The 27,051-nt window shown below is 35.6% G+C and overlaps 1 protein-coding gene across 4 annotated transcripts; it reads left to right on the top strand.

The window, feature by feature from the left end:
• Window positions 1–488: 488 nt before the first annotated feature.
• Window positions 489–19,045, top strand: scarb1 (scavenger receptor class B, member 1). 4 transcript variants are annotated; one of them, XM_067399027.1, is made up of 14 exons: window positions 489–841; window positions 2,021–2,181; window positions 4,898–5,039; window positions 5,127–5,330; window positions 5,424–5,519; window positions 6,128–6,243; window positions 6,339–6,505; window positions 8,765–8,883; window positions 14,171–14,244; window positions 14,403–14,454; window positions 15,109–15,255; window positions 15,542–15,580; window positions 16,086–16,158; window positions 18,864–19,045. In XM_067399027.1, the coding sequence occupies exons 1-14, from the start codon at window positions 722–724 to the stop codon at window positions 18,872–18,874; spliced, it is 1,521 nt and encodes a 506-aa protein (XP_067255128.1). In that variant the 5' UTR covers window positions 489–721; the 3' UTR covers window positions 18,875–19,045. The 4 variants fall into 4 exon arrangements, with proteins under 4 accessions (XP_067255128.1, XP_067255130.1, XP_067255127.1 ...); XM_067399029.1 differs by lacking the exon at window positions 15,542–15,580; XM_067399026.1 differs by lacking the exon at window positions 16,086–16,158.
• Window positions 19,046–27,051: the final 8,006 nt, after the last annotated feature.

Here is a 27,051-nt window from a genome sequence, read left to right as displayed (position 1 = left end):
TGTTTTTCCCTGCTGTCTGCCAAACCATCAGAAATCCATCTATCTATCTATCTATCTATCTATCTATCTATCTATCTATCTATCTATCTATCTATCTATCTATCTATCTATCTATCTATCTATCTATCTATCTATCTATCTATCTATCTATCTATCTATCTATCTATCTGCTAGCAATAGGCTATGCGCGGCACAAATACTTGGGGGGCCACTATATAGGCTATAGCTACATATTATATGCTCCTTGTAAACATAGCTCTTAAAAGATGCCAAACAAAGTGAATTAGTGTGTATTCCAGACAGTCTCTTATCCCAATGGTGGGATATATATATATATATATATATATATATATATATATATATATATATATATATATATATATATAGCCTATAACTACATTACCCAGAAGCCTCTGTCTTATAGGTGGCGCTTTGAGCATTGTAAACATGGTAATCACACAGCAAGAGCGCTATAAAACCTGCTCGATCAGAGAGCCGGACTTTAACATCACTCACAGCTGTAATGTACACGGCCATAAAGTCAGAAGAGCATTAATAACGCAATGACCAGAGTTTTATGGCTTTATCTCGTAGAAGTGATAGTTTGTTCAGCTGTTGAGGACTCACGCGTGCTTTGAGTTCTGTGCGCGTTCTAGACGAATTAACTTTATTGTTCTCAAACCTTTGCATTAATTTGTATCGCGAACTGTGTGGAGTGAGGATGGCGGTGTCTAAATCTGCATTAGTGATCGTTTTCTTAGTGTTGGGAGGTTTGGCAGTTTTGTTCGGGACTGTCCTGGTGTTTGTTGGACCTATTATAATAGACGATCAAATAGTGAAGGTAAGTTATACACCTGACAGGTGCACGAGACGCTCTAATCAAACATGTTTGCTTTTTAAAATAACATTAAGTTACAAAAACCCATAGCCCGATCATATAAATAATAGGCTAGGTAACGTGCTTGAAGTCTAAACAAAGATTAGATGGTTGTAGTTTGTCAAACGTGTAATAATAAACCACACTGTCAGACTGACACATTTGTTTGTTTCCTTCAGAAGATATGTTGTTTTGTTTTTATTGTATGTAGTGTTTTGATTTTGTGGTGACACTTTGCTGTAAGGTTCATTTGTTAACATTACTTAATGTATTAACTAACATGAATATACAACGAGCAATACATTTGTTGCAGTGTTTATTCATTTTTGTTAGTTCACAGTGCATTAACTAACAAATACAATATTTGATTTTAGAAATTTAACAACATTAACTAAAATTAATAAATGCTGTATATTGTTTATTCTTAGTTCATGTTAACTAAAGTAATAAACTAACTAGTGAAACCTTATTGTAAAGTGTTACCGTTTTTTTGATTTGGAAATGGTATTTGCAGGGGTGTATTTTTGCCCTGGCATCATTTAAAAATAATAATACTTTTATTAATCAAGGACACCTTAAATTCAAAAGTGACAGCAAAAACATTTATAATTTTACAAAAGATTTATATTTCAAATAAATTATGTTCTATTGAACTTTCTATTCATCAAAGAATCTGTCAAAAATGTATCATAGCACAACTGCTTTCAACATTGATACTAATATTAAGAAATCAGCAGCAAATCAGCATATTAGAATGATTTCTGAAGGATCATGTGACACTCTGGAGTAATGATGCTGAAAATTCAGCTTTGCATCACAGGAATAAATTACATTTTAAAACGTATAATAGAAAGCAGTTAATTCAGACTTATAATATTACTGTTTTTACTATATTTTTGATTAAATTAAAAAATCTTATCAGTCCAACATTTTTTAACTAAGCTCTAAGTTCAAGATTAAACTTTCTATTGTAACAGTTACTCATCTCCTTTTCCTTTTTAATCACATCACATTAAGTTTTTTTTCTGCGTGTGTGTGTGTATACATGTACAAATATTGTGTTGTCCCTCAATAGGCCATAAATCTGCTTGTAATAATTATTAAAGAATATGTCACACTAACACTAACTTTATATCCTCACAGAATGTAGAGATAAACCCGAAGAACGAACTCTCCTACACTATGTGGAAGGACATTCCGGTTCCCTTTTTTATGTCTGTATATTTCTTTCATATTGTCAATCCTGATGAAATCCTAAAAGGAGAAAAGCCCATGGTGATACAGAGGGGGCCATATGTGTACCGGTAAGAATTGTGTTCCCTTCAACCATATGTATTGTAAAAAGGCAGTACAAATCACTAGATCTGACTTGACTGGACATATACTGGTTTAGTTGATGTTTGGACCTGCATTTTAAAGTCCCGTGACTGAAGTTCATGGTTAGTGCCCAGGGGTTTGCATTTGCATTCTGTCAGTTGTCCAGGCAGGACTACCATAAAGTCTGTTTTTTTTCCGTCTCCCCAGGATATAAAGTGTTCTGTCCATCCTGGAGTGATTTGTAGAGCTTTAACTTAACTTTAACTTGCGCTATGAATCTTAAGTAGACTGGGTTTGTCAGCACTGGTCAGACACTAAAAGCATATGACCTGCCCCAACAAGATGTAATATAAAGTAAAGTCCTCTGTCTTGATGGACTCGTGTGACCTTTAACATAACTTTTTTTATTTTTATTTTATTTTTTTGCAGTAGATGTGCTTTAGGTCTGGATTTGGGTCTGTCTGGTGGCCTTAAGGAATAGTTCACCCCAAAATTTAAATTTGATTTTAATTTACTTGCCCTCAGGCCATCCAAGATAGGTGTCTTTTTTTTTTTTTTCTTCAGTAGAACAGTGAAGATTTTTAACTGAAAGCATGATTCATATAATGCAAGTCAATAGTTACCAACAGTTTGAGACTCAAAAAACATATACAGGCAAAAAAAAATGAATACCTGCAGTTCCTGATGATACATAGATGTCTTCTGAAGCAAAACAGCCGGCCAGTGCAAGAAACTGAACATTATTTACAACATTATTACCTGTAATCCACAGCTCTGGCAAACGGTCCTGATTAATTTGAACTATTTTTCTGCATTCACACATCTTTTTTCGATTCTTTTTCTTTATTTTCTGATCTGAGTCTGTCCAATTTTTATTATTGGAGGGGAACCGTGATCCTACCCTCGAGCCGTGCATACTAGAGCATTAAACTGAGTAAAAACAGACAGTGCTGGAAATGAATGAGAACAAGGAAGATCCGTACTTGTGTTCGATGCACTTCTTTATTTTTAGAGGTATGCTGTCCTAATGAAAGCCAAATTTTGAGCAAATAGATCTTTATTCATGCACAAAGGAAATAGTTTATAGTATGCTTAAACTAGAAAGTGTAACACGTGAGCATGCAGAAAATTCATAAAAAAAACAACAACACATAATTGTTTTTGTTTTGCAAAGGTGCTCCGTAGTATGTTTTATTTATTTTATTTTATATTTTATTTTAATACTCTACAACATATTCATCATTTTATTTTGTATAATATTATATTTCAAAAATATCAGTAGTGCCTTTTAACTGCTATGTTTATAGCTATATTTCACGTATGTAGTATACTTCTGTTGGCGTGCTGTTTGGAGAGAGTACATTTATTGCTAGAAAGTTATTTTTGGCCAGATCATTTTGTTGTTTTATCATTGGTTGTTAAATGTGCATTCGTTTCCTCAGTCACAGTTTCGTGGCTTCTTTTTTTTAGATAAGGCACATGACTTCTGCTCAATCTGATTTTCTTTCTTTTTCTTTTTTTGGTGATTTTTGCCTTGATTATGATGGGAAAGTATAGAGTGGACAGGAAGCGATGTGGGAAAGAGAGGGGATGGGATCAGGAAAGGTCCGTGAGCTGAGACTTGAACTCTGGTCGCCCGAATAGCAATGGCGCTCAGCGCTGTATGTCAGTGCGCTGCCCACAAGGCTATTGTGTCGATTTCTTTGGTTTATTTATTTATTTATTTATTTTCCTTTTTTGTTGTCGATTTTTGCTTTTATTATATTAGGATTGTATAGAGTGGACCGGAAGTGATGTGGGGGAGAGAGGGGCATGGGATCAAAAAAGGTCCATAAGCAGAGACTCGATCTCTGGTCGCCCAAAGCGTTTCTCAAAGAGTTTCTTTTTTTGGCGATTTTTGCCTTTTTTATGATAGGATCATAAAGGGTGGACAGGAAGTGATCTGGGAGAGAGAAGGGGATGAGATCGGGTAAGGTCCCTGAGCTGGGACTCGAACTTGGGTCACTGAAAGCGAAACAGCACTATAGTTCGGCACTATTGTAGTGTAGGCACCATCTGATTATCTTTTTTTTTTGCCATGTTTGCCTTTTATTATGATAGGATGGTATAGAGTGGACAGGAAGTGAAGTGGGAGAGAGAGGGGGGATGGGATCAGGCTGAAACTCATGGACCTGTGTCGGCATGCTGCCCACGAGGCTATTGGCGCTGACACCATCTGATTTTCGAACTCATGAAAATTATTCTTATCCAAAACATTTGTTTTGATATTTTACAACATATTCAATATTTTATTTTGTAAATATCAGTAGTGACTTTTAACTGCTATATTTATAGATATATTCATGCATGTAGTGTACTCTCCTAACAGCATGCCAACAGAAGATATTTATTGGTAGAAAGTGGATAATTTTCGTATTATCATTGGTTGTTTCCTCCATCACTGTTATGTAGCTTCTTGTTTTAGATGAGACGCATGACACTTTTATGGCAGCTTACAGTTAAACAAATCATGCGCGCTGGCATTTCGCAATCTGAGAGAGGGGGGCCGCGAGTCTTTGTGACTTTCAAACGTGCCATTTATGCTGACTGAGAACCTCAAAGTTGTTCCTCTAAAAGATGAACTTTGCAGTGTTAGGATAATATTACTGCTAATCAGCTGGCTAGGTCCCATTTTACTGAAGTTGTGGCTCATGTCTTTTTCAGTGAAAAACGCTGGAAAGACAACATCACATTCCATGACAACAACACTGTTTCGTATAAGGAATTTCGGCAGTATTTCTTTGAGGAGAGCATGTCAGTGGGAGATGAATCCGATGTGGTCACCATCCCTAACATGCTAGTGCTGGTGAGAATTTGATGAAATATTTAGCCTACCATGTAAAGCAATTGAGAAGAACTTTTTATCACAAGGGTCTTTCATTCCCATTTTCAGGGCGCATCAGTAATGATGGAGAATATGCCGTTTCCTATACGCATTTTGCTTAGCACCACGTTCAAGACCTTCAACGAGGGACCTTTCTTGACCAAACCAGTTGGAGAACTCATGTGGGGCTACGACAGCAAGTTGGTGGACTTCCTGAACAAATATCTCCCTGGCATGCTTCCATCCAGCGGCAAGTTTGGCTTATTTGCTGAGGTGGGTGTTTTCTGTGCATTCAGCTGTCTTACTACAGTAGCTGGTGTTTTAGCCTCAGCTGATTGTTCTTGTTGTGTTTCACTCCCTATGTAGTTTAACAACTCAAACACTGGGCAGTTCACCGTCTTCACTGGCCAAGATGACATCCGAAAAGTTCATAAGGTGGACTCTTGGAATGGCTTAAAAAGAGTAAGCAAAATGCATTTTGGGACCATAATAAAAGAAAAGACACTGGCGAGCGAGCTGCCTATCTAGATTTATGCAAACATGAGCGGAGACTCCTCATGAAAGACCCACAACTGACAGATAATCGACAGTTACTACATTTCTCTCTGATATGGTAGGAAATGAAATGAAATTGAATGTGGAGGATTTTAACTGACAAGATGATTTGATTGATTGATTGATTGATTGATTGATTGATTGATTGATTGATTGATTGATTGATTGATTGATTGATTGATTGATTGATTGATTGATTGATTGATTGATTGATTGATTGATTTGATTTGATTTGATTTGATTTGATTTGATTTGATTGATTGACAGACAGTTTAAACGGTGACAGCATGTGGTTCATTAAAGACACAATTATGAAGCAGTAATGTGTCCAAAAGCTTGCCAAGTCTTCTGCCGCTCACTCAAAACGTTTTCTTAAAAACACGTACATACTTTTAGGGCATAGTATAAGTAGGCAAAGCTGCGTAGGATTTTGAACAGATCATGTGGTGTTGTTTAAAGAAAGTGGTATTCTATATGTAAATGTGGTGCATAGGATCTTTGTTTTGTTGGTGCAGGTGGATTACTGGAGGTCTGAACAGTGTAACATGATCAATGGTACAGCGGGTCAAATGTGGCCTCCGTTCATGACCACAGAGTCGACATTGCCCTTCTACAGCCCTGATGCGTGCAGGTAAACACCCACACTTACACCCTTCATAAGGTTATACGCTTTTAATGATTGCATGGTTTCTAAGGGCGCGTTTTGTGGTAATTCTTCAACCTCAGGTCCATGGAGCTGGTGTACCAAAGGCCAGGAGTGTCTCAGGGGATTCCTATTTTCCGCTTCGTGGCCCCAAAGACTCTTTTTGCCAACAGTACAGATTATCCTCCCAATGAGGGCTTCTGTCCCTGTCGGCAGTCCGGCCTTCTCAACGTCAGCACCTGCAGACACAGTGAGTCTTCCTTCTCTTTTCTTACCTTTTTTGTCCTTTTTATTTATTTATTTTTTTTAACCCTTTTTTTAACCCTTTTTTTCTATTCTTTTCTTACCTCTCTTTCATTTTTCTATGTTTTTTCCTTATCTTTTTCTTTTCTTTTTTTTTACTATCCTTTACCCTTTTCTCTTTTCTTAAAATTTAAAATTTTTTACCTCATCTATTTTTTTCTTTTTTACTACCCTTTACTCAAATCTGTTATTTTCTTTCAATCTTTTTTCTTTTCTTCTTTTCATTTCTTTACCATATATAGTTTTCTTTTTTCCTACCCTTTCATTTTCTTTTCTATTCTATTCTATTCTATTCTATTCTATTCTATTCTATTCTATTCTATTCTATTCTTAATCTTTATTTTTTTTTACCTTATCTATTTTTCTTTTCTTGATTCCTACCATTTCCTTTTCATTTTCTTACTCTTTTCCTTTTCTATTCTATTCAATTCTATTCTTTCTTCTTTTCTCTTTGCTTTATCTTTTGTTTTTACCATATATATTTTTCTTTTTCCCTGTCCTTTTCTTTTCTCTTTTCATTTCCCTTTTGTTTTTTACCTTATCTGTTTTTTTCCGCATTTCTATTATTTTTCTTTTATTGTTTTAATTTAAAACTCTTTTCCCCTTTACTGTATATATTTTACATGATATATATATATACAGTGGGTACGGAAAGTATTCAGACCCCCTTAAATTTTTCACTTTGTTATATTGCAGCCATTTGCTAAAATCATTTAAGTTCATTTTTTTCCTCATTAATGTACACACAGCACCCCATATTGACAGAAAAACACAGAATTGTTGACATTTTTGCAGATTTATTAAAAAAGAAAAACTGAAATATCACATGGTCTTAAGTATTCAGACCCTTTGCTCAGTATTTAGTGAAGCACCCTTTTGATCTAATACAGCCATGAGTCTTTTTGGGAAAGATGCAACAAGTTTTTCACACCTGGATTTGGGGATCCTCTGCCATTCCTCCTTGCAGATCCTCTCCAGTTTTGTCAGGTTGGATGGTAAACGTTGATGGACAGCCATTTTTAGGTCTCTCCAGAGATGCTCAATTGGGTTTAAGTCGGGGCTCTGGCTGGGCCATTCAAGAACATTCACAGAGTTGTTGTGAAGCCACTCCTTCGTTATTTTATTTTAGCTGTGTGCTTAGGGTCATTGTCTTGTTGGAAGGTAAACCTTCGGCCCAGTCTGAGGTCCTGAGCACTCTGGAGAAGGTTTTCGTCCAGGATATCCCTGTACTTGGCCGCATTTATGTTTCCCTCGATTGCAACCAGTCGTCCTGTCCCTGCAGCTGAAAAACACCCCCACAGCATGATGTTGGGACTGTATTGGACAGCTGATGAGCAGTGCCTGGTTTTCTCCACACATACCGCTTAGAATTAAGGCCAAAAAGTTCTATCTTGGTCTCATCAGAACAGAGAATCTTATTTCTCACCATCTTGGCAAACTCCATGCGGGCTTTCATGTGTCTTGCACTGAGGAGAGGCTTCCGTCGGGCCACTCTGCCATAAAGCCCCGACTGGTGGAGGGCTGCAGTGATGGTTGACTTTCTACAACTTTCTCCCATCTCCCGACTGCATCTCTGGAGCTCAGCCACAGTGATCTTTGGGTTCTTCTTTACCTCTCTCACCAAGGCTCTTCTCCCCCGATAGCTCAGTTTGGCCGGACGGCCAGCTCTAGGAAAGGTTCTGGTCGTCCCAAACGTCTTCCATTTAAGGATTATGGAGGCCACTGTGCTCGTTAGGAACCTTAAGTGCAGCAGAAGTTTTTTTGTAACCTTGGCCAGATCTGTGCCTTGCCACAATTGTGTCTCTGAGCTCTTTAGGCAGTTCCTTTGACCTCATGATTCTCATTTGCTCTGACATGCACTGTGAGCTGTAAGGTCTTATATAGACAGGTGTGTGGCTTTCCTAATCAAGTCCAATCAGTATAATCAAACACAGCTGGACTCAAATGAAGGTGTAGAACCATCTCAAGGATGATCAGAAGAAATGGACAGCACCTGAGTTAAATATATGAGTGTCACAGCAAAGGGTCTGAATACTTAGGACCATGTGATATTTCAGTTTTTCTTTTTTGCAAAAATGTCAACAATTCTGTGTTTTTCTGTCAATATGGGGTGCTGTGTGTACATTAATGAGGAAATATATAATATATATATATATATATATATATATATATAATTATTATTTTTATTTTTTTTGTCATATCTCAGATTCCCCCGTTTTCATCTCCCATCCACACTTTTTTGCGGCTGATCCCGTCCTTTTGGACACTGTCAACGGATTGAGCCCAAATGAAGATAAACATGGACTTTTTATCGACATCCATCCGGTAGGAAAACCAGGCACACAGAAACGCACATGTAGCATTATTATTGGGAACTACTTAATATAATTACATGGACATTTCTGGTACTTTCTAGTAATAAAATTTGAAATATAAATAAATAAATAGAATGATGCAGCATATGTATGTATAGTTATAAATTAATTATACAGTTTGTAAAATGACTTTCCTAATTTTTACAAATTATGTCACTTTGAGAAAGCATACAAAATGAACAACCAGTGTAATGTTTCTTCCTCGTCAGGAAACTTTATCTCTCAAGGTTATTGATTGTCAGTTGTTGTTATGACTCAAAAAACCTAACATCTTTATCTCTATAATTGGCCATAAATGTGAAATGGGTCCTTGTGTCTTATCTAAATTTGTTGCATAAACACCTGATTTTATGTGCCTTTTGGGGTCAATACTTCCTCGAAGTGTGACACACCCACTTTTTCAACCCATTTTCATGGTGCCGTACAGTGGCAGTGAGACGGGAGAGAGTGCTCAACTTTTCAGATCGCATAATTTATTGGAAAACTAATAGAAATTATCATTCTCTGTAAAGAAATGAGGCATGAACATATGAGAATTTATAAATTATTTTTTTAATCCTCTGGTCCTATTCGGTCAAAATGACAGAAAAATTTGACTTTTTTTTTTTTTTTTTTTTTTTTACATTTTTTGCTTCATCGGAATGGGATGACCCTTGGTGACTTAGCTATGTGAACAATCTGTGACATGATTTGGATATGTTAAAGGGTCAAAAAAAAAGTCACAGTTGGCTCCTTTGGGGTCAAAAATGACTGAGATTGGAAATGAATTGGGAACTATAACTCAGAGAATCTTTTGGTGGTACAAACTACAAATCAGCCACTGTGCAGAAAAAAAGTGCACAGCAATGAGGAGGATGACACCCTCCTCATTGCAATATAAAAAATATATAAAATGTAAATTCAGACACAAAGCAGTAAAAGGAAGAGGTTACACAAGAGTGCAAAACAGTCATACCCACTCTCTCTCATACACAACAAATACACTCTTTTACACACAAATTAACTGGTGAGCCAAAAGTCTCACATAAGAGGTTGAAATTAGATCAGAGATTTATTAAGCTGTTATAAAGCATACCTGTTAATTTTTGTTACATTTTTATTGAATTTTGATGTTGTGTAATAAATTGTTTGTTCAGTTTTGATGGTAGTAAAATTAATCCAAAAACTGACACTTCCAATCAGCATTTAAAAAAAATATATATTATATTATATTATATTATATTATATATTTATTATAAACCATATATACAATAAATATATATATATATATATATATATATATATATATATATATATATATATATATATATATATATATATATATATATATATATATATATATATATATATATATATATATATATATATATAAAAATTTATTATAAACCATGAGAAAAAGTAGTCTTTGAAAATGTCAAAGTATAAATCCAAATCCACAACTTACTAATAATTTCTCGAGCGGTTATTAGACAAATACTTATTTTTATTTAAGTAAAATTAATTTCTTATATACCGCCCTAATATACCTTCAAAAAATTTCATTTTAAATGCCTTTTCTCTCTTTTAACATGGAATACTGCTTCAATTGAAAAATTAATTAAAAATATATTCGAAAATGGTGTATTATTTTTAATGGGGAAAAATAGCCAATAAAATGTTTATAAATATTGCATAGAATCATAAAATACCCCCAAATTTTAAATAATAATCCAAAAATATTATTGAACAAAAATACATTACTTTGGTTTTCCTGGAGAAGAAAAAAAACATTTCAAGTAACATTTCAAGGCTTCGGTCACTTTTGATCATGAAGGAACCAAGTTTGACCCCTAAACAAAGCGGACCAGAGGGTTAAATGTGCTCTCTTTTGGGCTAAAAGCCTTAATGCATCTGTTTTATTAGCCATGTGATCACAAATAAATTGAAGCAGTGTATCCTCCTCCTGGCCTCAAAGCGCGCAGTCGGAGGCTGTTGGACCCGGCTGTCCGTTTTATAGCATTGGTTCTATTTGCGGATATTAATTTCTGACATATAACTGAACAAATCAAACAAACGTAAACTGGTAAAGGTGGGATCGTGGGTCGTGTTGGTATCAGTGTTTCAGCTTTGTCACTGGTTTGATAATGAGATTGTTGCTACCATTAAACCATTACAAAATCTGATAAGCTAATTGGAAATTACAGTTATCGTGACCTTTATGGTGTTTGAATGGCTCTCTGCAACTTAATGACACATTATAAACATGATTAAGATTTTAAAGGTATGATCTTTTTCACGTGGTCAATGACTAACTAAAGGTTTTCTTATTACACCCATTAAATATTCGTGTTCAGTTCAGTTCACACTTGAGCTGTGCTTTGGTTTATTGGGGTTAAGCATAGCTGGAAATCTGGCATTTGTCACTTTGTTGGTTAGTTAATTTGGTTTTTCACTAAAGTAGTGAACGTCGATCACATCTTTGATGTTAGATATGAAACTCCTGATGTCTGCATCTGTGGACCTTTTGCAACAGGCAGTTTGATAAGACAAACTCCTCTTTATCACTTCTGATTAGTTGGAGATACGGACACAGCTTTGTGTCGCTATATTTAACAGAATTGCACAATGCAGACACACTTCTTGACTGGCTGTTCATCCGGTTGCAAAATGTGATGGTTATCTCATCGCTCTCCCTTCATCTGTTTAAGATATTTTTTAAACTGCTGCGGGGTTGAACATCTGGGACGAATTGACAGCATGATGCCTGATTAGCTCCACATATATTGAATCCATTACGAAGTTGTCACAAAAACAGCTCTTTGGTTTCAGTGTTTTCTGCAGGAGCAAATGTATTTCCGTTCATAACTAGGCCAACATTGAATCTAACCAAAAAATGATGCCTTTTATGCTTTCAGTAAAGTACAGTTTAGTTTTTGTTGTTTCTCAAAATAAAATAAGGTTAAAATTTGTATAATTTGTTCTGTACTTGGCCTGTACTTTGCTTGTTTTAATCACCTCATTAGTTCTAGTTCATTTTTAAATGGTCCTGCAGTGTGAAAAATTATTTAAGTGCAAATTTTCCCACGCTCTCTCAATTAATATGGTCATAAAAACTGCATGCGTAAGTACCACCGCACGACATGCCAACTTTATAAAAGTATTTCATGGTCCCTCTGAAGATGTAGAAGCCTTGCTGGTAATTGAACCTTCTGAACTCGCCATAAATCCCAGATATCTTAGAACATGTAACTGCCTGTAAACATCAGTTGTTGAGAAACCAATCAAATGAGCAGTTATAATAGCCACTCTACAGATTGTTTTATGACTTTCTTTACCCTGTTCTTTTCCATATTCATTTCTTGATGTTTTCAGATAAAGTACACATTCAAAATTTTGGGGTCAGTTTTTTTTTTTTTTTTTTTTCCTCTCTCTCTCTTTTGAAAGAAATTAATACATTTATTGAGCAAGAAATCATTAAATTGATCAAAGTAAAGTATCACAGTAAAGACATTTTATAATGTTACAGAAGGTTTCAGTTTTCAATTTTAAATGATATTCCTTTGAACTTTGTATTCATCAAAAAAAGTGAGTTTCCACAAAAATATGAAGCAGCACAACTGTTTTCAACATTGATTGATTAATAATAATAATAATAATAATAATTATTATTATTATTATTATGTTTCTTGAGCAGCAAATCATCATATTAGAATGAAGACTGGAGTAATGATGCTGAAAATTCAGCTTTGATCAAAGGAATAAATTACATTTTAAAATATATTCAAATAGAAAGCAGATATTTTAAATTGTAATAATATTTCACAATATTACAGTTTTTACTATGTTTGCAGCCTTAAAGGTGCCCTAGAATTAAAAATTGAATTTACCTCGGCATAGTTGAATAACAAGAGTTCAGTACATGGAAATGACATACAGTGAGTCTCAAACTCCATTGTTTCCTCCTTCTTATATAAATCTCATTTGTTTAAAAGACCTCAGAAGAACAGGCGAATCTCAACATAACACTGACTGTTACGTAACAGTCGGGATCATTAATATGTACACCCCCAATATTTGCATATGCCAGCTCATGATCAAGGCATTAGACAAGGGCAGCCAGTATTAACATCTGGATCTGTGCACAGCTGAATCATCAGACTAGGTAAGCAAGCAAGAACAACAGCGAAAAATGGCAGATGGAGCAATAATAACTGACATGATTCATGATAACATGATATTTTTAGTGATATTTGTAAACTGTCTTTCTAAATGTTTCGTTAGCATGTTGCTAATGTATTGTTAAATGTGGTTAAAGTTACCATCGTTTCTTGCTGTATTCACGGAGACAAGAGCCGTCGCTATTTTCATTTTTAAACACTTGCAGTCTGTATAATTCATAAACACAACTTCATTCTTTATAAATCTCTCCAACAGTGTAGCATTAGCCATTAGCCACAGAGCACAGCCTCAAATTCACTCAGAATCAAATGTAAACATCCAATTAAATACTATAATCACAGAATCCGATGTATGCATGCAGTATGCATGACGAACACTTTGTAAAGATCCATTTTGAGGGTTATATTAGCTGTGTAAACTTTGTTTATGCACTGTTTAAGGCAAGTGCGAGCTCCGTGGGCGGAAAGCGTGAGCATTTAAAGGGGCCGCAACATGAATCGGCGCATTTCTTATTATGCCCCAAAATAGGCAGTTAAAAAAATGAATTAAAAATAAATCTATGGGGTATTTTGAGCTGCAACAGACACATTCAGGGGACACCTTAGACTTATATTACATCTGGTACAAAAAACATTTGATGGCACCTTTTAACCATAAGATTCTTCTTTCAAAACATAAAAAAAGCGTCTCGACCCCAAACTGTTTAACGGTAGTGTAACCGTTTATTTAGACCAGGGGAAAATGCTTTAAAGATGCTTTTACAATTAATCTTCAACCAGGTTCGAGTTTCAGGGATTTATATATGGCTATTTTAGTTTGTTCATCAGGAATGTGTCTTCTGGTTAACTTCTATTTATCACTAATTTTTTAAAAGGTACCAAAGGTTCACCTTGATCTAAATGGAATTAAATCTATTGAGGACAGAACAGAGTTTTTTATATGGAATGTTAGTTAAAATTCTACTTCAACAAATTTTTAAGTTTTTAAAAACAGGCTGAAGTTCTCTTCCCGAGTGAAATCTATTTCATGAATGAATCTCTTCACATGCACAGGTTTTCATTGAAGGCTTTGTATTACAGGAGACTGGAGTGCCGATGAACGTTTCCATACGGCTGCAGCTCAACCTGCTCATGAAGAGAGTTTCAGGCATTTCGTAAGTACGGCACAAATACAGTAGGTCAACAGTCATGGTGGTCTGTGTCTGCTCTGAGGTCCAGTTGTTGTGAAACATGTTTGTTTTAGATGGCAGAACTGTTCTGTACGGTGTCTCCCGTGTACTCATTTCTGTGTGCTGTGGTTTGCTTGTTTCAGAGAAACAGGAAAGATAACAGAAGTGGTGATGCCCATGATCTGGTTTGAAGAGGTAAGAGTGAGTTACAAAAAGAAAACAATTGCACAAAATAACTTCTAATGCCCTATGTTTAGAAAGTCCCCAGGAAGTGTTAAATGGCCTTAATGTGCAAAAATACAGGCATTGTTTTTTCAAAATTGGTACATTTAGTTTCACATCTTCACATTTGGGGTTTAAAAAAGACTTTCTTGAAAGTTTTATTAAACTGTCTGAAAACAAATCAGGGTTCACAATCTGTCTAAATATGTGTACCATGGTCCATTTGTGTACATAGAGTATAAACTCTATAAAATCACATCCTAATAAGATATGTCAACATTTGAACCATTTTTATTATTATTTTTACTTATGTATCATTAGCTATTCAAGCAAGTTGAGACTCCATACTTGCAGTTAAAAGTGTAATCTGGCAAACTTGGGATAGGCCACGCTGTGAAGGATCCACTCGCTCTATCCTTCATAGCCCAGGAAATGAAGGACGCATTTGTAGGCCGCTTTCGAAGGAAACTTCGAATTGGGACAGGCTTCGTCGTGCCACTCTAATGCATTTGGACTTCAAATGCAACCTTTAGAAAATGCAAGCTGTGTCCCATTTCAGAGGCCCACTTGAATTCAGTTCGAAAAAGAAAATGATTGAAATTGATTTGTTGTCTTCATCTTTCTCAGAGCGGCTACATTGACGGTCCCGTTCTCAACACCTTCCGCACTAATCTGGTGGTGCTGCCCATGGTCATGGAGTACATGCAGTACATCTTCATCGGTCTCGGACTCGCAACCATTCTGGGAGCCGTGATATTATACCTCAGCGACAAGGTATGTAGCCTCCTGCAATTTTTATGCATGCTTTTAATGCTTTTAATTTTTACTAATATTATTTTTTTATATACAAAGCGTGTATGTTTGTGTGAGTGCATGTATGAGAGAGATATAGAGAGGAAGTGGGTTGAACATGATGTTGAGCAAATGTGGTTTTGTTGTGTATTCGTGTCTGAGGAGGTAAAGTTTAGCATAAGGTTTAGCACCCTTTATCACCTCACTTTAACACCCTGCATGGGCTTAGACGGATTAAAGTGCAACGTTTGCATGGTTTGTTTTACAGAAAGTCTGGAAAAAGTCGTCACGTTCTCTCACAGAAGGGGTCAGCACTTATTTATATATACATATTCAAAAACAAAAGATTACAAAAATCAAAAATGTGTTTATATGTATGTAATTGTTCCAAATCTCTAGATATTAAACCATTGTTTGATTGTTTACAATGCCATTTAAATAAGACTGATCAACCTTAATGTAACGTTGCTGCTTTGAAAAAATGAAAAGTGAGATGATGCCCGATAAATGTGAATCTTATTGCACAAGTTTTATTATAAAATATATTTGAAAATCAAGTTTCAAAGCATGTGATTTAACAACCGCACGATCATGTTCATCTTGCATGCTCCCGCCCCATTTCAATCACTGACACACTTCATGCATGCGTCGTCGTGCACGAGCTCTACGGGCCGTTCAGATTCCCCTCAGTTCTTGTCAGCTGTGATGATCTCAACCCTGTCACTGTGTCCAATAATCAACCTGAAGACCACTGGCTCCAAATCAATGTCACTGCCCGCCTGATGTTCAATGAGGTCTGGTTATTCTTTTAGGAAAGCGTAAAAGATACAAAACGCGACCCGACCAATGAGACGCAGGCTGAAAAATGTAACATGAACGACACAGGTGGGTTTTTGGCTCCGACTTGCCTCTTCTCAAACTCTTCTTCTGCAGGTGGGATGTTTTTGGAGTCACACGAACGCACCTCACTTTATAGTCCTTTATAGTCACTGTATATCACTTCATCTGCTTCACTGATCTGTCCATCATAACTCATCATCACTTTGTGGGCAATGTTCCTTCTAATTTATTTGCTTGCTGAGCAAAACCAAGTGTGCTGCCTAAAAAGTGAAGCCAAAACATTTCAGTCGCCCCCTGGTGGCTGGCTGCAGTATCGGTCATAAACCCCACCCTCTGCTTGTAATCGAATGGGACTTGAGCCAAACTAAAAAATCCAATTACACTTAAACTAATTTGGGTTTCTGTCATTTTTGGTGGTACTTATCATGCTGACATGTATGTTCAAGTGTTAGTTTTTCGGGGTTTAACGTCATGATTGACAGCTGTGCTTGCAATTGAGGCTCCAATTACCGTAATCTGCAACAGCCCTTTCTGGGATATTTTGGCTTCATTTTTCTACAGTGGATGGAAGTTGAGACACGTCCTCTATCTTTTTTATTAATCTAGGAGCAAAACTTTTCTCTACTGGGCAGACAGTTCTGCTACCGAAGCAAAAACATCTCTTATAATTATAACCGAGCTGCACAGAAAACTTGCAAAAGGTTTTTTACGTCATGCAGTTGCAACTAGTAACTTTAGGGTGCTGTTTCTATTTTACTTGATCGTTGATGTAAATTAATTATATTAAATAAAAAGTTCTGTCATGAAACTCTAGATGGCGCAGGCTGTTATGGGTCCTTAATTCAATCTGCTTGAAATCAAATCATTGTCTATAGGGCACAGCTGATTGGTTCTTGCCATATCAGTAGCCAATGAGCTCGCTGCTCAACCTTCAAATACTTGGTCAGCATTTGCTGTAGCAGTGCAGTGTGCTTTCAGAAACCCTCCGCCTCCCCCAGCTCCACCTGTATAGATCTGCTACGGGTAATTCATGCTATATTGTACAGCAGCAGCATGTCTTACATGCTCACAGCAGCGTGTCATGTATGTATTGACATTTGCAAGTCCCTTTAATAAACAACAGCAGCAGCATAGCAGATCTATTCCACTGGGACCAAATAATATATTAAAGGGTTAGTTCACCTAAAAATGAAATTGTCATTAATTACTCACCACCTCATGTTGTTCCAAACCTGTAAGACCTTCATTCATCTTCAGAACACAAATAAAGATATTTTCGATGAATTCTGAGAGCTTCTCCCATAGACGGCAACGCAATTGCCACTTTCAAGGCCCAGAAAGATAGTAAAGACATTGTTAAAATAGTCCATGTGACTCCAGTGGTTCAACCTTAATTTTATGAAGCAACAAGAATACTTTTTGTGCAAAAATTTATTTATTTTTTTTTAAATAATGACTTTCAGCAATTTATTTTTTTCTGTGTCAGTCTCCGCTGTTCAGTCATTTTTTTTTGTTTGTTTGTTTGGGGGGTTTTTTTGCGCACAAAAAGTATTCTTGTCGCTTCATAACATTTTAAGGTTGGACCACTGTAGTCACATTAACTAGTTTAACAATGTCTTTAGTATCTTTCTGGGCCTTTAAAATGGTATTTTATTTTTATGTAGTTTTATCTAAGTAGTAGTAGTAGTAGTGGTAGTGGTAGTGTTTTCTAATGTCAAGGATCCCTAAACATGGAAATCCCCTTGTGAGATGAATTGTTAGACTTATAATATGAAAGCAAATTGAAGCATTTAAATATTTATTAAAAATAAATTGCACAAAATAACATATAATGCCTTGTGAACTATCCCTGAAACAGACACACACATGTTTGTTTTTGTGAATTTTGGTGACATTCCATAGGCGTAATGGTTTTTATACTGTACAAACCATATTTTCTATCGCCCTAAACCTACCCGTCACAGAAAAATGTGCACATTTTTACTTTCTCAAAAAAAAAAAAAACTCATTCTGTATGATTTTATGAAGCCTTTTTAAAAATGGGGACAAGGGGTAATGTCCTCATAAGTCACCCTCTCCTTGTAATGTCATACCCATGTCATTATACAAATTTGTGTCCTGATATGACACTCACACTCACACATACAAATACAAAATCAATTTTAAAAGTCATTTAACTGTGGTAGGTGTGTAATTGTAAATGTGTTGGAGTTCTGTTACCATGACACTTGTAAGCAGTGTAAACTTAGTAGGGGGAAAAAAACATTAGAGGGAACAGTGTTTGTGTGTTTGTCTGTATAACAGAGGACAAACTGAGTGTTTGCTGATTTGTAAGGGTAGAGCATCTTGCCAAAAAGAATGAGTTGCTTTTTTTGTATATAAAAAAGAATATATTACAAAAACAATCATCCTTGTTTTTGTAATATAATATAATATAATATAATATAATAATAAAATAAACAAAAACAAGGATGCATTGTAAAGGTGAAGTTTTTATTTGTCACCTCCCCTCCCACACCACCCTATTTATACTTTATTGTATATTGGTTCAACTTTTTTTGCAAATCAGACTTAACTAATCAAAAAAAATAAAAAGTTGTATTACTTTTATTGTTTATATTTTAAAAAGATGCAACTTAAAAGTGAAGTTTTTGATCTTGTTGTAAGTGGTTTAGTGGAGACCATTTTAATTTTGGTGAGGTCTTTGTTGTTTTGCTTTTGTATTAACATGTCTTTTTTTTCACCGGCAGGCAAAAAGTAAGAAGTGTGGCCAGCCCTGCACAGATGTGGATCCATCCAGCTCAGCCAGTGAAAAGACCCCATTACTACAGGCCTCAACAAGCTAGAGCCAATATCCACACTGCAGCTTACTTTCATCAGAAACTCACAATCCCACAATCCACTGGGCAGCAAATAAAAGTTATTTTATTAAGCGTTGTGGTTGAATTAATGGATCAAAAACAGACCATCAGGAACAGGATTATGCGCACTTCTGAGTGGGGATGTTTCTTCGTGTTTTTTTGCACTGTGGGGTTAATACATTTCGTTTTTTTTTTTTTTTGTTTGAAAAAGTGACTGGTGTCTGCAAAGTGGTAAAGGGTAGGTTTTTTTTTTTTTTTTTTTGACATTTAAAATTAAATAATTGACAATGAATTTTCAAATGGTGCATTCATTAATGGTCAAAACACTCCAAACCTTACTTCCTCAGAGGGAAAAATAAAGACATTTAACCTTTATCCTGTATATAAGGAACTGTTGTGAACACTGTAACAATCATGTGCCATTGACTGAAATATCCTGTGAAAGCAGAAAAAAATGCTGAGCCAACACATTTCTCAGTATGCTGAATACACATGTTGCTTGAATTTAGTCTGTAAAGGCACTTGTTTAATGGATGTAAAAAAAATTTTTTAATATGTCATTGTTTGCATTGTCATGATGTTCAGTATAAAATGAAATGGGATCATTTTAAGTTTTGTGAGACTTTAATCAATAATGAATTTCAGTTTACTTTTATGGTGGGTTTTAATTCTACATGAATTGCAGACAAATGTTCTATTAAATGTTGTAGGCCTATAATAAATTTTAAAGATGTCTATAAACAGCATATGGTCATGAGTCCATGATATATTTTAGGGCTTTAAGTATTAAGTAATACTGTTAAGAAGGTTTATCAAACTCTGTAGTTGAGATAGCTATTGTTTTATCAAATTGTATTGTGTTGTCCATTACATGAAAACATTTTTGTGGGAAAAATCAAATTAAAAATAAAATGCAAGTAAAGCAAATTTAGCACATTGCCCCTAACAGTTTTAATCATGTTAGGGGGAATGTGATTCTCCCCATCAACTGTTTGGTTACCCATATTCCTCAAAATATCTTCTTTTGTGTTCAGCAGAGGAAAGAAATTCATAGGTTTGTTTGGAACAACTTGAGGGTGAGCAACTGATACAGGGCCAGGCACATTTGTTTTATTAAAACCTAAAAGCAGCACAACAAATATAACTAGGATTTATAAAATGTACTTTAAAATACAAACATAATTATAGCATACAGTATCGAGAATGAGTAGTTTTATTTTTGCCGCCATTTTGAAATCGCAGTTCTTTTTGCCACCGCAAGATGGCAGGAGCGACAGTACAGGATGAGGCTACACCAGGTTGGACATTTATTTATCATTTTAATCAGTTTTCATTTATTTAATGTTTGATATTACTGCGTATGCAGAGCAGAGTGCCTTTAAAGAAATACACAAACCTGTTGTGTTGACAGAAACGTTCCTGATGTGAGTTTTGTGAGTAAAATAACAATTTTACACAATGACATCCATAAAAACGGAAAATGTTATACTTAGTAATTTCAGAATTAACCTTATATTTTCCTTTCAAAATGTTTAATATGATTTTCCAACGTAGTTAAATCTCAGGCAAATGTTATTGAAAACATGGATTTCTAAGGCCTTTAAATGATTAACATTATCAAGATTTAAGTTAGCTGAAAACCTGTTGTAAACAATCTTCTGCCCTCTGGTTGATACTTCATACATTTTTAGTAAGTAATATGTATTTTGCTTTGTAATTATTTTATTAAATAAACGTTTTAAGTTGTCTCCTATACTGATAAAAAAAGATCTCTCTAATTTAGCTACATTACAAGCTATCAGATTTTCATCTTACTTTTGGGCAATACAAATCATCATCTGCACTGAACTGCATATTTTTGTTCAGTTTGGGCCTCTAAATAAAATTGATGTTTTTTCCCTCCATATTCTTTCTAAATCATTGGCCATGAGAGGCTGATGTGTCATATATCTTACAAAACCTAAAATAATGTTCCATAAATAGATTTTTCTGGCCATTTTATCAGGCTTTACAGGGTTAAAGTTATGAAATCAGAATTGGATTTGTGTGCGGTTAGTCCATATCTGATGGCTTTGAAGCTAAGTTAAAGGGTTAATTCACCCAAAAATGAAAATAATGTAATTTATTACTCACCCTCATGTCATTCTACACCCGTGAGACCTTCGTTCATCTTCGGAACACAAATTAAGATATTGTTGATGAAATCCGATGGCTCAATGAGCAAAGCCATTGAAACTCTCAAGATCCATAAAGTTACTAAAAACATATTTGAAACAGTTCATGTGAGTACAGTGGTTCTATCTTAATATTATAAAGCAACAAGAATACCTTTTTTGTGCGCCAAAAAAACAAAATAAAGACTTTTCAACAATATCTATATGGGCCGATTTCAAAACACTGCTTCTGAGCTTTACGAATCGAATCAATGATTCGGAGCGCCAAAGTCACGTGATTTCAGCAGTTTAGCCATTTGATAGGAGATCCGAATCACTAATTCGAAACAAAAGATTCATAAAGCTCAGAAGCTTCAAGAAGCAGTGTTGTGAAATCGGCCCATCACTAGATATTGTTGAATTTTGTTTTTTTGGCACACAAAATGTATTATTGTCTCTTTATGATATTAAGATAGAACCACTGTACTCACATGAACTGTTTTAAATGTTTTTAGTAGCTTTATGGATCTTGACAGTTTCAATGGCATTGCTGTCTATAGAGGCCTCACAGAGCCATCGGATTTCATCAACAATATCTTAATTTGTGTTCTAAAGATGAACGAATGTCTTACGGATGTAGAACAACATGAGGGTGAGTAATAAATGACATTATTTTCATTTTTGGGTGAATTAACCCTTTAACTTAGCTTCAAAGCCATCAGATATGGACTAACCGCACACAAATCTATTTAAAAATTTAAATCTATTTAGTGGGTGTGTTCATTTTTCTGTCCAATAAAATACTTTCTTCCTCTAATTCCACCTGCCATCTAGCAATAACAAGTAGCAAATTATTCTTTTGTATTACCATAACACAAACAGAAATAATGTGTTGTTTTATGGATGATGTTTAAAGCAAGCTGAAATTTGGTTTAGAATCAGTTCCCATAAGATTAGCAAAAATCAATAAGTGTCAACCTGATGCGTCAATGTTAAATGTGTGCTTTGATATATGTAAAGGTCCTTGGGGTCTCCCAGATCCCAAACAGAAGGTTACCACTTTATCAATGCAGGTCATCCGAACTTCTTCAGCATTTGAAACGAAACGTGCTGTCTGTTTGACGGCTGTTCAATCGATGAAGTTGGCAAATGTGTAGATGTGACCTTTTCCGCAGAGCCGCCGCGCTTCAATCACATGTCCTGAGGGGACGCGTGTCTCAGTGTTTCCTTGACCCTCGCTGCTGATTACAGTAACCTATGGTGTCATGACCACAAAGCTGTATTGCATGTGAAATATAGCACGTTATACGGAATCATATCTCAAATATATGATTGGTCTGCTATATTGTATGTGGTGTAGAGATTTATCTTTCTTGGATTTAAAGGATTAGTTCACTTCAGAATTAAAATTTCCTGTTAATTTACTCACCCCCATGTCATCCAAGATGTTTATGTCTTTCTTTTTTCAGTCAAAAGGAAATTAAGGTTTTTGAGGAAAACGTTCCAAGAAATTTTAATTCTGAACGGAACTAATCCTTTAACTTCTGTAGTCTTTGTTTGACAAAGCAATTATGAAACAGACAGAACAACACAGTACCAGATTTGGCGACCCAGGCAGTAGTGCTTCAAGAGCTGAATGCAAATAGAAAACATGCTTCAAATATTTAATGAGCTCCATTGGGTTCTTGCCAGTCCATAGATTATTCTATTTGTGGAAGCCAGTTGTTTGTGTCCATCAAACGTACTGGAAAGTTAACATGCATTCGGTACCTGTTGGTTTATCTTTCTTTATCTTGTTTTCTATGCCTTTCATGTCTCTTGGAGTCAACATAATCAGCTGTTTACCTGAGCAATTTGGTGTTTGTATTCCTGTTGTGTCTGATGATACTTTGGCTCCTGTTTGCCACCGTGCTGGACCGAGTGGGTTTGACATCCAAAGGTCGTCCCTTCAAGAAACATCAAACCGAGATGTAATTGTGGCCGCCCTTCCAACATCTTTGATGTCTGGAACCCAGGCATGACCAAAGTCTTGTGTGAAATTGTAGCATGGACTAGACTGAGAATATTAATGCTGATGCAGAATATGATGAAGGTGAAGCTCGTGAAAACATGTCCAGGTCACATTCCATCCCATTTGGAAAAAAGAAATCATCCCAAAATTAAAAATAAAAAATGTTACCGCCCAAAAGTTTTGATTAAAAAAAAAAAAACTTTATTAACCCTTGTGTATTGTTCAAATTCACTACCCTTTTTTATGTTTGGGATGAAAACATCCACTAAATTAAACTGCTGTAAAACTGTATCAGATAAATATTTTTTTGCATAAATCTGTTAATCAACTTCAGTCCTGATCAAAACTACTAAATGTTTAAAAAAAAAAATCCAGGATTTTTACTCTTTAATTGCCAAGTTCATAAATTATGTCACTGATTTGGGGGGAAAACACACACAAAATGACTTATTTTCAATATAAAAAGTGAAAAGTCTTGGACATGTGAAAGATTAGTAACAACATTGGCTTTGATGCATTGTTAGTTTTTGTGCAGCATCAGATTTTATTTTTTTCTCCCTCATTTACTGTTCGTGGCTATTTTTGCCCCATTGACTTCCATTATAATGACATTTTTTGATTGCAAAGCCATGACACCATATAATCATGCATTCTTGATTGATGGTGGTTTTCCCTGTTGGGAAGAGGTAAAATTTGTAATTTTTACAGTTGATCACCAGGTGGTATCATTAACCCTTTAGATAGGCCTGTGCAAAAAAAAGAAGCTTAGTTTCTGGCTTTTATATGGAGTACAACGGCATATTATAGTGTGTGTGTGTGTGTGTGAGAGAGAGAGAGAGACCTTTGCGCACTTACCTTGATGCGTCTGAGAAAATCAAAATATGCACCTCAGCTCTCAGAACTACATGGAGTAAACAAAAACAAAGTAAGTGTATTTATGCACCTGCTGCCTTTTGATGGTGAGAAGTACGGATGGCCTTTGTGTGAAATGCTTGTCCTTTCTTGATGGTAAAGCCAGTTTAAAACCTTAAAATCCTTCAGTGATACACTTTTCCTTTTTCTTCTGTAAAAAAATCTACTCTGCATCAGATTTATGAACATAATTTATTATGAACCAAAGTGCACCAACTCCAGTTTCTCATTGTGCAGCGACCATGGAGGTTGGTCATGCTGACAGTGAGGTCAGTCATCTCCTCTGTTAAAAACAGACTGAACACAGAATCCACGTTCTGGACCCTTGCAATGACATAACGCGTCGGCACTGGAGTCACTCCTCTGGCAGGATGAAGAAAGGGAGTTGTCTCCACATTGGAAAACCACACTTCACCGTTTCTCCCAATCCACCCAGATCCAGGATCCTCTGAATCCTCCTCGCCTTCAGTGGAAGCTGGAGAGGATGATGGGGGTGCCACAACAAAATCAGGATCTGATTCGGTACATTCAGGATCTGACTTCGGTACAAGTCAAGCCCTTTCTCATGTTGCTTGCTGCTCTTCTCACCATCAAATGACCAGCAGGATGGCATGCTAGTGTTTAAATCCACTTACCTTGTTTTTGTTTAGCCTGTACTTCTCACCATCAAAAGGCAGCAGGTGCATAAATACACTTACTTTGTTTTTGTTTTTTTACTACATGTAGTTCTGAGAGCTGAGGTGCATATTTTGATTTTCTCAGATACATCATGGCAAGTTGGCATAAGGTCTCTCTCACACACACACACACACACACACACACAGAGAGAGAGAGAGAGAGAGAGAGAGAGACACACACACACTATAATATACTGTTATACTCCATATAAAAGCCAGAAACTAAGTTTTTTTTTGCACAGGTCAATCTAAAGGGTTAATAGTGCCACCTGGTGATCAACAGTAAAAATTACAAATGTTACTTCTTCCCAACAGGGAAAACCACCAACAATCAGAATGCATGATTATATGGTGTCATGGCTTTGCAATCAAAAAAATGTAATTATAATGGAAGTCAATGGGGTAAAAACAGCCACGAATAATAAATGAGGGAGAAAAAATTAAAATCTGATGCTATAAATAAAGTAAAATAAAGTTATCGTAATGACTCCAAACAATTGAGGATTTTTTGGACAAAAAGTTGGTTGCACCAAGCCTTTAATCAGACCACACCCCTCAGATCATTGGGGGTTGCAAATCGGACCCAAAATCAGGCTTAAATTCTTCCAAGTGTGTGATAGTGTGTACTTAATGATATTAAATACAAAGTTCTGTCATGAAACTCTTGATGGCACAGGCTGATAGGTCTTTAACTCAATCTGCTTGCAATCACATCATTCTCTAAAGGACACAAATGATTGGTTGCAGCCGTATCAGTAGCCAATGAGCTTGCTCCTCATACTTGGATACATTTGCTACTGCAGTGCAGTGTGCTTTCCGAAACCCTCCACCTTCCCCAGCTCCACCTGTATAGATCTGCTACGGGTAATTCATGTATGCTATATTGTACAGCAGCAGCATGTCTTACTTGCTCACAGCAGTGTGTTGTGTATGTATTGGCAGTAGTAAGTCCTGTAATAAACTACTGTAATAATATTATATTCATGAAGCATATATAATCTTGCTTAATTAGCCTTTTGGCAGTGATGTGAAAGAATATGAGAAGAATACTGATTCTGATATTTTCATTCAGATTAGCTTGTGTAATTCTCCCCATATTGATTATTTGACAGCAGTGTTCTGAGCAGGGTTATTAAACAAGCAGACGAGACACAGTCTTCCCTACTGTGGATATTCATAAACAAAACACAACTATCTAGTGTCTAAATGATGCAAGTACAGTGCAAGATTGACCTCTCGCTTTTTCAGTGGCCTTAATTCTGGAAGTATTTGCCCTGGTCATTTTCTCCATAGAAAGAGTTTGAAGCCATGAACTGACCCCAAACTTAGTTGTTAAGTTTAGGTATTGGGTAGGATTAGTAATGTAGAATATGGTCATGCAGAATAAGGCATTAATAAGTACTAATTTTGAATATGCATGTAAATATACAACTAGTTAAAAGACCCTAAAATAAAGTGTTACTGATTCAGCCAAATGACAGGGTAGGACTAGATTGACTGGACTGTAAAAATATAAATCACTACATTTTAAGCAAAAAACTATTAGACTATGTTGTACTTAATGTATTTTATGAGGGAATGAACTTGTGAGGGAATGAATAAGTTATTGGTTACATGTATAAAAACAATATATTTTAAGTATTGCAAAACTTTCACATGAAGGCTATGCAAATATATAAGATGTTTGAGTAGGCAAACCTGATTGCTGCTTGTAATAACTTAAGTAACATAACTTGACTATACTAAAACGTAAATTACACACACTCAATATTTCCCATATATTTATATGTTAGTTTACCCAAAAATGAAAATTCTGTCTTTAATTAGTCACCTTCATGTTGTTCTACACCCATAATTCATCTTCAGAACACAAATTATGATATTTTTGATGAAATCCGATAGCTCATGAGGCCTGCATTGAGAGCAAGTTACCATAGACTTTCAAACGCCCTGAAAGGTACTTAAACATATTTAAAACAGTTCATGTGACTACAGTGGTTTAACCTTAATGTTATGAAGTGATGGGAATTCTTTTTGTGCGGCAAAAAACAAAATAACAACTTTATTCAACCATATCTAGCACTGAATTAAACAATTAAACACTATGAATCTTTTGGTTCGGAGTGTGTATCAAACGATCTCAAACTGCCAAAGTCACGAGGCTTCATTGCATCATACATTTCAATGGTTCACGTGACTTGGCAGTGCTCTAAACCACTGATTAGAAACAAAAGATTTTGTGTTTAGTTCAGTGACAAGTGCTAGATATTGTTGAATAAAGTTGTTATTTTGTGTTTTTTTGGTGCACAAAAAAGTGATCTCGT

Source organism: Chanodichthys erythropterus, chromosome 10 (genome assembly GCF_024489055.1).
Source record: "Chanodichthys erythropterus isolate Z2021 chromosome 10, ASM2448905v1, whole genome shotgun sequence".
Lineage (NCBI taxonomy): Eukaryota > Metazoa > Chordata > Actinopteri > Cypriniformes > Xenocyprididae > Chanodichthys > Chanodichthys erythropterus.
Note: the sequence above shows the minus strand (reverse complement) of the source record. Positions and strands in the feature narration are given on the sequence as shown.

Bases quoted from the DNA above. Each gene is read 5' to 3' on its own strand.
- scarb1 (XM_067399026.1), top strand. From the start codon at position 722: ATGGCGGTGTCTAAATCTGCATTAGTGATCGTTTTCTTAGTGTTGGGA. The intron at 5,331-5,423 runs GTGGGTGTTTTC...CTCCCTATGTAG, and splicing joins AGTTTGGCTTATTTGCTGAG to TTTAACAACTCAAACACTGG. The intron at 6,506-8,764 runs GTGAGTCTTCCT...GTCATATCTCAG, and splicing joins CGTCAGCACCTGCAGACACA to ATTCCCCCGTTTTCATCTCC.